Below are 15056 nucleotides of genomic sequence, written 5' to 3' on the forward strand. Positions count from 1 at the left end.
GCATTGATTGCTGGGAGCGATGACGTTCAGCTCCCAGGAATCATTGCAAAGCCAGGAAATGACGAATCGCAGTGGCCGCCGAGGGGAGGAAGAGGAAGTAAGGTAAGTATATTTTCTTCTAAACCAGGTAAGTAAAAACGAAAAAAAAAAAAATTGCGATTATCTATTTGTTTTTCAGGTGACCCGGAGCGAGAAGATGGAGGTAAGTATAATTTTAGGGTGGAACTCCGCTTTAAGTACAATAACCCCTGCGGTGACAGGGTTATTTATCATTGTAGTAGCAATTTACAAGCTACCACGTTTGCTAAAGTCAAACAGGAAGCTTAGGAAATGTACAAAGGACATTAGAAAATACAAAAAAAAAAACTCCAGTAATAAAAAAATATATAATAATAAAACTATTTTATATATATATAAGAATTGTATGCTCTCCCTGTGCTCACATGGTATTCCTGACTCCCAGACATGACTGTCACCCTCCTTTACACGAGTGTGCTGTGTACACAAAGCAGTGGTGACAGCTGCCTGGAGATAAGCTGGTTAATGTGACATAAAACCTACAAGAATGTGACATTGTGCGAGGGACTCCGTGCCAGCTCTCACACGTGTGCGTGTAACTTTGTCTCTGTTAGCAATAAAGTTTATCGAAAGGAGGGCTTCAAAAACATGGCGCTTTAAGACAGAAGAAGCAGAAGAGTGTGAAGGGGGAAAAGAGGTGTGAGGGCAGCATGGGGGTCGCAATGGACGTGAAGAAAGTTTATCCTTATCCTTTCAAGGAGGTAGTCACCAGCTATTTGAACAAGGTAAGCAACGCAGGAGCTCAGTCCCGCCTCATAGAAACGCTGGCTGTATGCAGTGTACTATGTCATCCACACAGGCTGACCTTTCCCTCCTTCTTCACACAGAGATACCCGGCCTCTTCCGCCCATCTTCTCTACAACTAATCCCACCTTTGTATCCTGCTATCGCCTCTGTTATCTAATGACTATTATAGAGAACCCCTGATCTTCCTCACAGACAATAGCAGGGTGTATTCAGTGTGTGGCAGAGAATCCATGTGTCCTTAAGGAACTATGAAGCAATGTGCTGTTACTGCATTCTTTAACTTCCAGTCTGGGCCAGTTCTGCTATTTCTCTTATACATGGAAAAAATCTGCTTTTTTATTTGTTTGTTTATTTTTTTATGGCTAATAAATAATTTTGAGCCCCCAAACATGATATTATATATCTTCTTTTCTTTAGCAGAGGATATAAGATGATGTTTTGCCAAATAGATTCCCTAATATGCCATTCCTAAAAATTCAGTGCAACGGCGACAAACTACGGTGCTTTAAAAAAAAAAAAAAAAATAAATCTCCATAGGCGACGCTTTTTAAAAGCATTTTACAGGTTTAACCACTTTACCACCGGAGGATTTTGCTGTCTTGCTGTCCAGGCCACTTTTTGCGATTCGGCACTGTGCGACTTTAACTAACAATTGCGCGGTCGTGCGACGCCATACCCAAACGAAATTTATGTCCTTTTTTTCCACAAACAGAGCTTTCTTTTGGTGGTATTTGATCACATGTGCGATTTTTACTTTTTGCGCTATAAACAAAAAAATAGTGTCAATTTGGCAAAAATAACTATTTTTCACTTTTTTTTATATGAAATTCCCCCAAAAAAATGTAAAAATCTAAATTTTTTAAACATTTTCGGCCAATTTGTTTTATGCTACATATGTTTGGTTAACCACTTAAGCCCCGGAGGATTTGGCTGCTAAACGACCAGAGGGCATTTTGCGATTCGGCACTGCGTGACTTTAACGGACAATTGCGCGGTCGTGCGACGCTGTACCGAAACGAATTTGGCGTCCTTTTTTTCCCACAAACAGAGCTTTCTTTTGGTGGTATTTGATCACCTGTGCGATTTTTTGATCACGCGCTATAAACAAAAAAAGAGCGTCAATTTTGCAAAAATAGCAATATTTTTCCCTTTTTTTTATATGAAATTCCCCCCAAAAAAAATGTAAAAATCAAAATTTTTTAATATTTTCGGCCAATTTGTTTTATGCTACCTATGTTTGGTAAAAAAAATCGCAAAAAGCGAATTTTGATTGGTTTGCGCAAAAGTTATTGCGTTTACTAACAAAGGGAAAGATTTTTGTCATTTTTGTTGTTTTTTTTTTTAACGCGTAATGGCGGCGATCTGCGATTTTTTTTTTTGCGGTACTGCGACATTGCGGCGGACAGATCGGACCCTTGACTGACATTTTTGACACTTTTGGGGTTACCAGTGACATTTCTACAGTAATCAGTGCTATACATATGCACTGTTACTGTAAAAATGCACTGGTAGTGAAGGGGTTAACTTTATTTGAGAGGGAGGGGCTGTGTGTGTCCCTAGGGGCGTGATTCTAACTGTGATTGGCTGTGGCTTCAACTGTATGCAGAGTGATCAATGGATCTACATAGTAGATCCATGTGATCAGCTCTCATACAGAGAGGAGAATGACAGGCAGCTTGTTTACACAAGCTGCCTGACTATCTCCCTCTCCCCCGCCGATCGCAGAGTGGCCGGCGGCGATCGGGTCCGCCGGTCACGCGCGCGGGGGGGTCCGTGACCACGCGGGAGCGGGAGCGCGCCTCCGGCGGCGCGCGCTCGCTCCCTAAACCCTCACAGGCGAGCGACGTAGACCTACGTCACTTTGCCTGTGAGGGGCTGACCGCCCACGTAGATAGTCGTGCGGCGGTCGGCAAGTGGTTAAAAAAAAAAAAAAAAATCGCAAAAAGTGTATTTTGATTGGTTTGCGCAAAAGTTACCGCTTTTAATAACAAAGGGAAAGATTTTTGTCATTTTTATTTTTTTTTTTTAACGCGTAATGGCGGTGATCTGCGATTTTTTTTTTTTTTTTTTTTTTTTTTTTTTTTTTTTTTTTTTTTTTTTTTTTTTTTTTGCGGGACTGCGACATTGCGGCGGACCCTTGACTGACATTTTTGACACTTTTGGGGTTACCAGTGACATTACTACAGTAATCAGTGCTATATATATATATATATATGCACTGTTACTGTAAAAATGACACTGGCAGGGAAGGGGTTAACTTTTATTGGTGATCAAGGGGTTAATGTATGCCTGGTGCTTACTAACGTATGTGGGGGGAGGGGACTGTGTGACACAGGCACAGATCGCAGGTTCAGCTATGCTGTACCCTGCAATCTGTCCCTGTCTGTCACTTAGGAGATCCGCCCGCTTTGTTTACACAAGCGGCGGATCTCCACACTCGATCCCCGATCGGGGAAGAGCGCCGCTCCTCCCCTGGCCCGACTCCCGCTGTGACTGAATACAGTGGGAGCGAGCCTCCGGCGGCGCGTGCCGCCTACGAGGGGAGGAGTCCAGCGACGTAGGTCTACGTTGCTGGACGATAACGAGCCACATTGCCGCAGTAGCACCAATGTGAGCGGTTGTAAAGTGGTTAAAAAGAAGCAATACAATTCGTGATGCACCTAAATTTCGGCTGACGAAAATTATCAGCCGAAAATAGGGTTTTCAGCGTTGTGTAAAAAAAAAAAAAAAAAAAAAAGTGCAGATAATGGTTGCCGAAAAGACACATATGTCAGTGTGAACTGCCTGCGATTTGAATGCGATGCGGGAACCCGCAGTGGATTCGCATTAAATTCATGATAATAATTAGAATGTCGACTATAATATATACATACAGCTGCAAGAAAAAGTATGTGAACCCTTTGGAATGATATGGATTTCTGCACAAATTGGTCATAAAATGTGATCTGTTCATCATCTAAGTCCCAACAACAGACAATCACAGTCTGCTTAAACTAATAACACACAAAGAATGAGATGTTGCCATGTTTTTATTGAACACACCATGTAAACATTCACAGTGCAGGTGGAAAAAGTATGTGAACCCTTGGATTTAATAACTGGTTGAACCTCCTTTGGCAGCAATAACTTCAACCAAACGTTTCCTGTAGTTGCAGATCAGACGTGCACAACGGTCAGGAGTAATTCTTGACCATTCCTCTTTACAGAACTGTTTCAGTTCAGCAATATTCTTGGGATGTCTGGTGTGAATCGCTTTCTTGAGGTCATGCCACAGCATCTCAATCGGGTTGAGGTCAGGACTCTGACTGGGCCACTTCAGAAAGCGTATTTTCTTCTGTTTAAGCCATTCTGTTGTTGATTCACTTCTCTGCTTTGGGTCATTGTCCTGTTGCAACACCCATCTTCTGTTGAGCTTCAGCTGGTAGACAGATGGCCTTAAGTTCTCCTGCAAAATGTCTTGATAAACTTGGGAATTCATTTTTCCTTCGATGATAGCAATCTCTCCAGGCCCTGACACAGCAAAGCAGCCCCAAACCTTGATGCCCCCACCTCCATACTTCACAGTTGGGATGAGGTTTTGATGTTGGTGTGCTGTGCCTCTTTTTTGCCACACATAGTGTTGTGTGTTTCTTCCAAACAACTCAACTTTGGTTTCATCTGTCCACAGAATATTTTGCCAGTACTGCTGTGGAACATCCAGGTGCTCTTGTGCAAAGTGTAAACGTGCAGCAATGTTTTGTTTGGACAGCAGTGGTTTCCTCTGTGGTATCCTCCCATTAAATCAATTCTTGTTTAGTGTTTTACATATTGTATATTCGCTAACAGGGATGTTAGCATTTGCCAGTGACTTTTGTAAGTCTTTAGCTGACACTCTAGGATTCTTCTTCACCTCATTGAGCAGTCTGTGCTGTGCTCTTGCAGTCATCTTTACAGGACGGCCACTCCTAGGGAGAGTAGCAGCAGTGCTGAACTTTCTCCATTTATAGACAATTTGTCTTACCGTGGACTGATGAACAGCAAGGCTTTTGGAGATACTTTTATAACCCTTTCCAGCTTTATGCAAGTCAGCAATTCTTAATCGTAGGTCTTCTGAGAGCTCTTTTGTGTGAGGCATCGTTCACATCAGGCAATGCTTCTTGTGAAAAGCAAACCCAGAACTGGTGTGTGTTTTTTATAGGGCAGGGCAGCTGCAACCAACACCTCCAATCTCATTTCATTGATTGGACTCAAGTTGGCGGACATCTCACTCCAATTAGCTCTTGGAGATGTCATTAGTCTAGGGGTTCACATACTTTTTCCACCTGCACTGTGAATGTTTACATGGTGTGTTCAGTAAAAACATGGCAACATTTCATTCTTTGGGTGTTTTTAAGTTTAAGCAGACTGTGAGAGCCGGTTCACATTAGAGCGATCCGACTTGCTGGGGCGACCTCACAAGTCGTGGTGCGCTGCTCGCACCGCGACCTCGGAGCGGCCGGCACGGACTTCATAACATTGAAGTCAATGCAGGTCGCTCCAGGTCGCCCCAAAGAAGCTCCGGACCCTTTTTCTAAGTCGGAGCGACTTGTCGCTCCTATTAGAACAGGTCCACAGCTTCTCTATGGCAGGCGACCTACGGCGACCTGTCAGGCGACCAGGTCACCTGACAGGTCGCCCCAGTGTGAACGGGGTCTCATTGTCTGTTGTTGTGACTTAGATGATGATCAGATCATATTTTATGACCAATGTGTGCAGAAATCCATATCATTCCAAAGGGTTCACATACTTTTTCTTGCAGCTGTATTTTCAAACAAATTGTATTTCTATATAATTTTTTTTTTTGTTTTTTTTTTTTTTTTAAAAACTAACCATTTTGGTTTCAGCCCAGTGCAGCCTGAATTTTCATTTTTTGGCACCACTAAGGCTGCATTCACACCTCCAGCGATTTGAATCGCGGGCAGATTTGCTGCGATTTTTGTCAGCGATTTCAAAACACCCAGATGTGAATGACAAATCACAGAACGCACATTTGAGATGCCATTTGTTTGAATGGCACTTAAAATTGTGGTGCGGCCACGATTGTTGCGCAACAAATCACGGCAAACCGCATCGCGGGACGCATGTTGCCCAAAAGAAGCTCCTGAACTTTTTTTGGGTGACAAGCTTCACGCAATGTGGTTTTCCACGATTGTCAAATGATAAATCGCGCTGCAATCGTGGCAGAACCACACCGAGATTTTGGATGCCATTCAAATGAATGGCATTTCAAATGTGCATTTTATGATTTGTCATGCACACCTGGGCGTTTTGGAATCGCAGCAAATCTTTTGAGGTGTGAATGCAGCCGGAATACAATGTTATGCAAATGGCCCTGAGGCTTCGTTATAGAACTGTCTGATAGAATTAAGATCTATTATTATGATCTATAATCCTCCCATATGATTTTTTATCTTTGTGGTTTTCATTTATGAAAAATGGGATTTTTACCGGGCAACGTGGATTATTTAAAAAACAAGAGTAGAGAGCAAACACAATCTCTGCACCTATGTAGCTGATCATATTGATGTTCAGTTCAAAAGATCCTAAATTGCTTTGCTACTTTTCTGCAAGCTGACATCATGGCCCTCAGGCCCCCACCAAAGGGTCACAGGAACAGAATGGCTATGCTGATGAGACTGTAGGATATAACATCAATAGTCCAAGCGGAGGTCGAGGAAGATGGCAGGCAAGAGAGTAGTTGGGAGTGCAAACAGCAGTTGAGGCAGACGGCAGGGAAGAGAGTAGTCGGAGTTCAGACAGAGGTCACGGCAGGTGGCAGCCAAAAGCAGACTGTTACCTTATATTTAAGGTAATCCTCATCCAGTCCCTTTTGGAAGAGTCTGGAATCGTATGTCTAAGGTTACTCTCTAAAGCCCCGTACACACGAGTCGAAATTCGGCCGTGAATTTTCGTCCGACAACCGATCTGCCGATTTTCGGCTTGTTAGTATGGTGCTTCCAACAACCGACTCCGACTTTTCGGCCGAAAAAAATCTGGTGTGCAGGCTATAAAATTTTTGTCCGCCGTCAAAACACGGCCGATTTTTGTGCAGTCAGTACAGATTTCGACAGGGAAAAATCTAATATGCAAGACTGGGCATGCTTAGAGAAGAAAGAACACAAAGAAAGCAAACCAACACATGACATCACTTCTGAAGTAGAATTTTGTTGGCTGAGAAAATTTGTGTGCAGTCTAGGCACATTCCAACCAACAAAACACCACTCTGGACAAAAGTACGACCGGTCGACGGAATTTCGTTGTGTGTGTACTAGGCTTTAGAGAAGTCAACCCCTTGCTAACCAGTCTCATGAGAATGACAACCACCTGACCTCTGGATTTCCCCCCCCCTTCATGACCAGGCCCTTTTTTGCTATTCAGCACTACTTTAATTGGTAATTGCGCGGTCATGCAGTGCTTTACACAAATGAATACAGTTTTTATCATTTTTTTTTTCCACACAAATGGAGCTTTTTTTTGGTGGTATTTGAGTATCTCTGTTTTTTTTTTTTTTTTTTACTTTTTGCGCTATAAGGCCCCGTTCACATACAAGCGGCGCTACTTCCCGGGGCGACCTCCGAGGTCGCGGTGCGAGCAGCGCACCGCGACCTCGGAGCGGCCGGCACGGACTTCATAACATTGAAGTCTGACGGTCGCTCCGGGTCACCCCAAAGAAGCTCCCGACCCTTTTTCTAAGTCGGAGCGACTTGTGTTGTTCCTATTAGAACGGGTCCGCAGCTTCCCTATGGAAGGCGACCTGTGAGGCGACCAGGTCGCCTCACAGGTCGCCTTAGTGTGAACGGGGACGAAAGGAAAAACACTGACAATTTTGAAAAAACAAAAACAACCTATTTTTCTCTTTCTGCAAAACATTTAAACACCTAAAACGTATTCCATAAAAACATTCAAATCTCCTAATACATTTTGGTCAAAATATATTCTGCTATGTGTCTTTGTACAAAAAATCCCAATAAGTGTATACTGATTGGTTTGCGTGAAAGTTATAGCATCTACAAACTATGGGATATATACTGGAATTTTTATTCATTTTTTTTTTTTTTTTTTTATACTAGTAATGACAGTGATCAGCGACTTGTAGCAGGGGTGACACGCAATCTGACAATAGCTGCCACTGACCTCACTAGTGACATCATTATTCCAGTAATCAGTGCATATTATTAGCACTGAGCACTGTACTAATGGCACTGGACAGGAAGGGGTTAGCATCTAGGCTGGGGGGGATCAAGGGGTTAAATGTGCTGTGTGCTACTATTACTGGGGATCTAGTTTTTTTTTTTTTTTTTTTTTTCATGCCCTGCTTAGAAGGGAATAAAAAAAAAAAAAATCAACTAGATCCCCTGTCACTGAACACACTGTTTACACTCGCATATAAATAACAAAAACGTGATGCGCCAGAAGTACACAAATAACTCTAAGAGCTGGTTCACACTACCACGACCAGAAAGTCGCCCCGTGACTTGAAGAGACTTGTTTAGAGACTTGTTTAGAGACTTGTTTAGAGACTTGTTTAGAGACTTGTTTAGAGACTTGTTTAGAGACTTGTTTAGAGACTTGTTTAGAGACTTGTTTAGAGACTTGTTTAGAGACTTGTTTAGAGACTTGTTTAGAGACTTGTTTAGAGACTTGTTTAGAGACTTGTTTAGAGACTTGTTTAGAGACTTGGGAAGAGACTTGGGAAGAGACTTGGGAAGAGACTTGGGAAGAGACTTGGGAAGAGACAGGCGACTTTGTCTGTGGGGAATGCCTGGCTAATCTCTTTCTTCTTCCTGGAAAGTCTGATAACAAGTCGTGTCAATTAAGATAAGGAGGCGACTCCCATTGAAGTATATGGGACAGTCGGATCACAGGTCGCCTCAAAGTAGTACAGGACCCTTTTCTGAAGTCTGAGCAACTTCAGTAGTGCCAACTAAGACGGCACTGATTGATTAACATTGCTTTTGTTATGTCAAGCTACCTGGGGCAACACAAGTTGCCTCACAAGTCGCGCTAGTGTGAATGGGCTCTTAGTGATGATATAATAAATGTATAAAGTCCACAAAAAATCAACTGTGATCGTGCTCAAATCCAATAAATTGTGCATCAGTGTCCAGGTGTCCAAATAGAGGATTCAATCTTGTGAGAAATAAACACCAATATGTGAAATCCCTCCACCTGATTGGCCTCTCACCTCAATAAGGCATGTAATGAGGATATCGGACTCCTGGGATGACTCTCCAGCCTCTCACCTCCCAGAGGTCACGGGACATATGATGCAAGATATAAAGGCAAAATATAGTGCTCTCCGTTTGAAAAATAGGGCTTTATTTGAGATAAATGAAAGTTTACTCACATGTGCAAGGCACTCAGGCGTGCCTGCTATTATGGCAAATGATAGCGTGTGTCACCAGAGAGATGCTCGGCGTCGGTCACGCAAGCTGCGCCCCCCCTATACGCGTTACGATGAGCGTATGGCTCCAACGTCTTCCTCGGTAGGGGTGGCCTATGCGTGCCAAGCCTCGCTATAAATAAGTATGCTTGGAGGTGGATTGGTTGGCGGACCTCTGCTCCTCCCCTTGTTACTAGCGCTACACAGGACACCGGAACCAAAGATACAGGCACATAATCTTCAGTGTCACCGGCTAGTATTATATTCTACTGGGGCAATCTTATTCAGTTGGTAATACATATTTATATCTATATTAAAAAACGCGGAGATCGCGTGCCATCGCCAACATCTCTCATGTGCTATATATAATAATTAAAATACAATTAAATAATGCCATATAGTAGTACATATAATGCATAAAAACAATCTAAAAAATATATAGAACACGCTATAATCATTCATGAAATAATATTATTAAAATACATAAAAAGATTTAAAATAGTATGTTTAAAATTCCTTAAAAATACTTTCTGGTTAAAACAATTAGCCTCAGATATCTAAATACATGATGGGATGTCATTTGTTACTAATGAAGCAGTTAAGGTCAAAATCCTTATTTAAACCTCTGGGTGCCAAAACTTTGGCCTCATAGACCCAGAAGGATTCCCTTCTGCTCAGTTGGCGGATATAGTTTCCTCCTCTCCAGTGTGGTTGAACATGTTCTATCCCCCAAAATTTGAGGGAATGGGGTTTCCTGTCATGGACTTCCCTAAAATGTTTTGATACGTTATGTGAGACTTCCCCCTTTTTGATATTGGTGATGTGTTCCCCTATTCTCACATTTAGGGGTCTGGAGGTTCGGCCCACATATTGGAGTCCACACCCACATTCCATCATATAAACAACCCCAATGGTGGTACATGTTATCAAGTCTTTGATCTGGTATTCCTTGCCTGTACTCTTGCATACAAACGACTTCCTTTTCTTAACATTATTTCTCGCCTGCCGGCAAACGCCACATTTGCCACATGCGTGAAACCCTGACAAGAACTGGAAAACCGTATTTTTCCTAGGTTTAGGAGGGTTTATTACTCCCGATGCCAACCTGTCCTTCAAAATAGGTGCTCTTCTGTATATGAAGCCAGGTTTCTCCGGGAGATGGGGTCCTAAAATTCTGTCTTGTTTTAAAACATCCCAGTGTTTGGTGATGATACGTTCAACCTGCCTATGTTGAACGTTAAAATCAAACACCAATTTGAAATTGTTACGGTTACCCTCTTTAGGTGGGGCCATCTTATCCTTTAAAAGCTCTGTTCTAGTTAATAACGATACTTGACGTAGATCAGAGTTCACTTTCTCCATATCATACCCTTTAGCCTGAAATCTATCTACCAATATTTTGAACTGCGTCGTGTAATCCTCCTCATTTGAGCAATTCCTCCTGATTCGGATGAGCTGTCCCCTCGGAATGTTAAAAAGCCAATTCCTGTGATGGCAGCTATCGATAGGCAAGTAGGAATTGCGGTCGGTAGGTTTGAAGAAGTTTCTTGTATGTAATTGACCTTCTTTCATAAAAATTTCTAAATCTAGGAACTGTATCCTTTCTTTGCTTTCAGTCCATGTTAGTATAATGTTCCTATTATTAAAATTCATCCTTGCTTTAAAAATATTAAAAGAAATCATATCTCCCTCCCAGATCATGATCAAATCATCTATAAATGTTTTGTAAAAGATGAGTTCCGGGGGTCTGTTGGATACAATCTCCTCTGCTTCTACTATATGGCATTATTTAATTGTATTTTAATTATTCTATATAGCACATGAGAGATGTTGGCGATGGCACGCGATCTCCGCGTTTTTTAATATAGGTATTTAATATAGGTATATATGTATTACCAACTGAATAAGATTGCCCCAGTAGAATATACTAGCCGGTGACACTGAAGATTATGTGCCTGTATCTTTGGTTCCGGTGTCCTGTGTAGCGCTAGTAACAAGGGGAGGAGCAGAGGTCCGCCAACCAGTCCACCTCCAAGCATACTTATTTATAGCGAGGCTTGGCACGCATAGGCCACCCCTACCGAGGAAGACGTTGGAGCCATACGCTCGTCGTAACGTGTGTAGGGGGGGGGCGGAGCTTGCGTGACCGACGCCGAGCATCTCTCTGGTAACACACGCTATCATTTGCCATAATAGCAGGCACGGCTGAGTGCCTTGCACATGTGAGTAAACTTTCATTTATCTCAAATAAAGCCCTATTTTTCAAACGGAGAGCACTATATTTTGCCTTTATATCTTGCATCATACGTCCCGTGACCTCCGGAGGTGAGAGGCTGGAGAGTCATCCCAGGAGTCCGATATCCTCATTACATGCTTTTGCTGGCCCGTCTGGGTCCCTTATTGAGGTGAGAGGCCAATCAGGTGGAGGGATTTCACATATTGGTGTTTATTTCTCACAAGATTGAATCCTCTATTTGGACACCTGGACACTGATGCACAATTTATTGGATTTGAGCACGATCACAGTTGATTTTTTGTGGACTTTATACATTTATTATATCATCACTATTAGAGTTATTTGTGTACTTCTGGCGCATCACGTTTTTGTTATTTATATGAGTTATTGTGGGGTGTGAACACGATTGGTGTATGATGCCGGTTATATATTACTTATGTTTCTTTATGCACAGTGATATTTAAGCACTTTTAGTATATACTTCACGCACATTGATTTATTTATTTATTTTAAGTGTTATTTCACGTATCAGGTTTTGCGCTGATAGTTTTTTGTTATAGTTTACACTCGCATAGCTGAGTTCCATGAGACTCAGAGCCAATTGGCAGGTGCTGGTGGTCAATCACTGGCTGAGACCCTGTGATTGGTATGTGCTGTGACGACCGCACGGGTGCACGCCCCTACCTGGAAATGCAGAATCGTGTGTGTGTATGTGTGTGTGTGTGTGTGTGTATATATATATATATATATATATATATATATATATATATATATATATATATATATATATATATATATATATATATATATATATATATATATATTATATGGGATCGACCGATTATCGGCAAGGCCAATATTGACTACAATATAACTTTTGCCGATTTATATTATATCTGTACCAGCCCCGTAACTGGCCGATATTGCTCATGTAAGGGTAAAATGATGTCACATAGCATAATTCCATTTACAAATGTTATTGAATATGCCACTCGAATATGTACAAATTAAAGATACAGTAAAACCTTGGATTGCGAGCATATTCGTTCCGGAAACATGCTTGTAATCCAAAGCACTCTTATATCAAAGCTAATTTTCCCATAAGAAATAATGGAACCTCAGATGATTCGTTCCACAACCATTTATTCAAAAGTCTTTCAGTTTATAGTCTATATACAAAGATTATAGCAATGCGATAGGTTGTGTCATCATAAAATGTCCATCCACAAATGGCAGCCTCCACAAGGGGATTAGAAGCAAAATCCAGCAGGAGCTACAGAGTATAAAAGAGAAGAGAGGCGCCTGTAAGTGTAGCAGTATGGGGACATTTAATGAAGGTACAACATTTATCAACTCACATGGCTGATGATTAAGGAGGCACATCTAAGTATGCAGGCATCCGGGGTAAAGCTGTCCACATAGACCATCTTCTGAACCACTGGCTCTCACCGATGTTAGTCTGCAATTGTGATTGGGAAGACTACCCAGCTGTAGAGTGATCTGAAAGCGAGACTTTGAATCGCTCATGGAGCGCAGCGTGGAAGGGTGTGATGAAGATGGCAGTGCGGAGGATGGTTTATGTGGACAGCTTTACCCCGGATGCCTGCATACTTAGATGTGCCTGTTTTAATCATCAACCATGTGAGCTGCTAAATATTGAACCTTCATTCAATGTAACAATATTGCTACACTTTGAGGCGCCTCTCTTCTCTTTTATACCCAGTTGTGACATGACGCTACTTGTATATCAAGACATCGCTTGTATATAAAGTCAAAATTTATTTTAAAAATGTGCTCGTCTTGCAAAGCGCTCTCAAACCAAGTTACTCTCAAACCAAGGTTTTACTGTATAAGCAATTCCACATTAGCAGTTCGATATCTCTCACCCACTTGCCGTAAGTGATACCGCTCAGTTTGGCATCCACTCAATACTGCTCCATCTCCCCACCCGATACCGATCCCTCTCTCACCCACTTGCCGTAAGTGACACCCGGGTGAGACTGCTCCGTCTGGCATACGATGACGATCTCGGAGGTCACGTGGTCACGCCAAGCAAGTGGATGCTGAACGGAGCTGTATCACCCGGGTATCACTTACGGCAAGTGAGTGAGGGATACTGATCTGCCAGCAGATCTGCTAATGTGGAATTGCTTATCTTTTAATTTGTACATATTCGAGTGGCATATTCAATAACATTTGTAAACGGAATTATGCTGTGACATCATTTTACCCTTACATGAGCATCACCACCTAATGGTTGGAGGAGGAGAAGACTAGTCTCGGACCCTGACATAGGATGTACAAAATGATGGCGATACCTAATAAGTGTGTGTGTGTGTGATATATATATATATATATATATATATATATATATATATAATTAATTAGTGTGTGCTTCTGCACAGCCGGCCCGCACTGTCGCAGTATATGTGCAGTGCACGGTTGGCAAGTGGTTAAGGCTCCATTCACACTTGTGTGCAACTTGTCATGCGATTTTGGACATGAGAAGTGTCAGCCATTCTTTTTTGAATGGCATCGGTTCAGATCCATTTGATATAAAGTGACAGCAATTTTCAAAAGGTGCCTGCACTACTTCGACTTAGATCCATTAAGTGTAAAGTCAGATCGAAGTCGCACTGGAAAACATGTGACTTTGGAGTCGCACTAGTGTGAATGGAGCCTAATAGATTGAGTCATGGATCCGGGACAAATATACAAATAAGGTCTTTTGACTTCATCTAATTTTTTTCATCAAGGAGTGATAATTTTTTAACAATGGTGCATACTTCCTGTATACAACAATTGGCGCTTTTCCACTGCATGGTACCGTGTAGGAACTGTTCGGTACGTTACGGCGGCGCTTTTCCACTACATGGAACCGACGGGTACGGCTCGCTTAAACATTACCACCTCAGTTGTGGTTCCAAGAGGGCCGTACTGGTACCATATCCCACAATACTTTGCATGCAGCATTGACTGTTTGTCACTACTAGCCACTGATTGGTCAGAGAATCGTTGTTATCCCACCCACTTACTTTAGTGGAAAAGCAAACCGTACCGAACTGTTCCAACACCGTACCATGCAGTGGTAAACCAAATCGGGCCAAGCAGGGCTGAGTGGAGTCGAGCCGGTACTTGCAGTGGAAAAGTGCCAAATGAAACATACTGTGCAAAAGTATTCACCCCCTTGACTTTTTGCCAATTTGTTACATTACAGCCTTAAGTTCAATGTTTTGTTAATCTGAATTTTATGTGATGGATCAGAACACAATAGTCTTTGGTGACGTGAAATGAGAAAAATTTATACATAAAACTATTTTTTAGAAGTAGAAAACAGAAAATTTGCATGTGCGTATGTATTCACCCCCTTTGTTATGAAGCCTGGTGCAACCAATTACCTTCAGAAGTCACATAATTAGTTAAATGATGTCCACCTGTGTGCAATCAAAGTGTCACATGATCTGTCATTACATATACACACACCTTTTTTGAAAGGCCCCAGAGGCTGCAACTCTTAAGCAAGAGGCACCACTAACCAAACACTGCCATGAAGACCAAGGAACTCTCCAAACAAGGGACAATGTTGTTGAGAAG

At 42.1% G+C, this 15056-nt stretch overlaps 1 protein-coding gene across 1 annotated transcript in view; it reads left to right on the plus strand.

Moving 5' to 3' along the window:
- Positions 1-688: 688 nt before the first annotated feature.
- The window catches only part of PRELID2 (PRELI domain containing 2), a 201437-nt gene continuing 187069 nt past the window's right edge, over positions 689-15056 (plus strand). Inside the window, exon 1 of the mRNA XM_082256215.1 lies at positions 689-803. Within this exon, the coding sequence (XP_082112341.1) occupies positions 729-803 (75 nt within the window). The 5' untranslated portion in view covers positions 689-728. The remainder of the gene's footprint in view (positions 804-15056) is intronic.

This window comes from Pelophylax lessonae (genome assembly GCF_965119305.1).
Source record: "Pelophylax lessonae genome assembly, chromosome: 4".
Taxonomy (NCBI): Eukaryota; Metazoa; Chordata; class Amphibia; order Anura; family Ranidae; genus Pelophylax; species Pelophylax lessonae.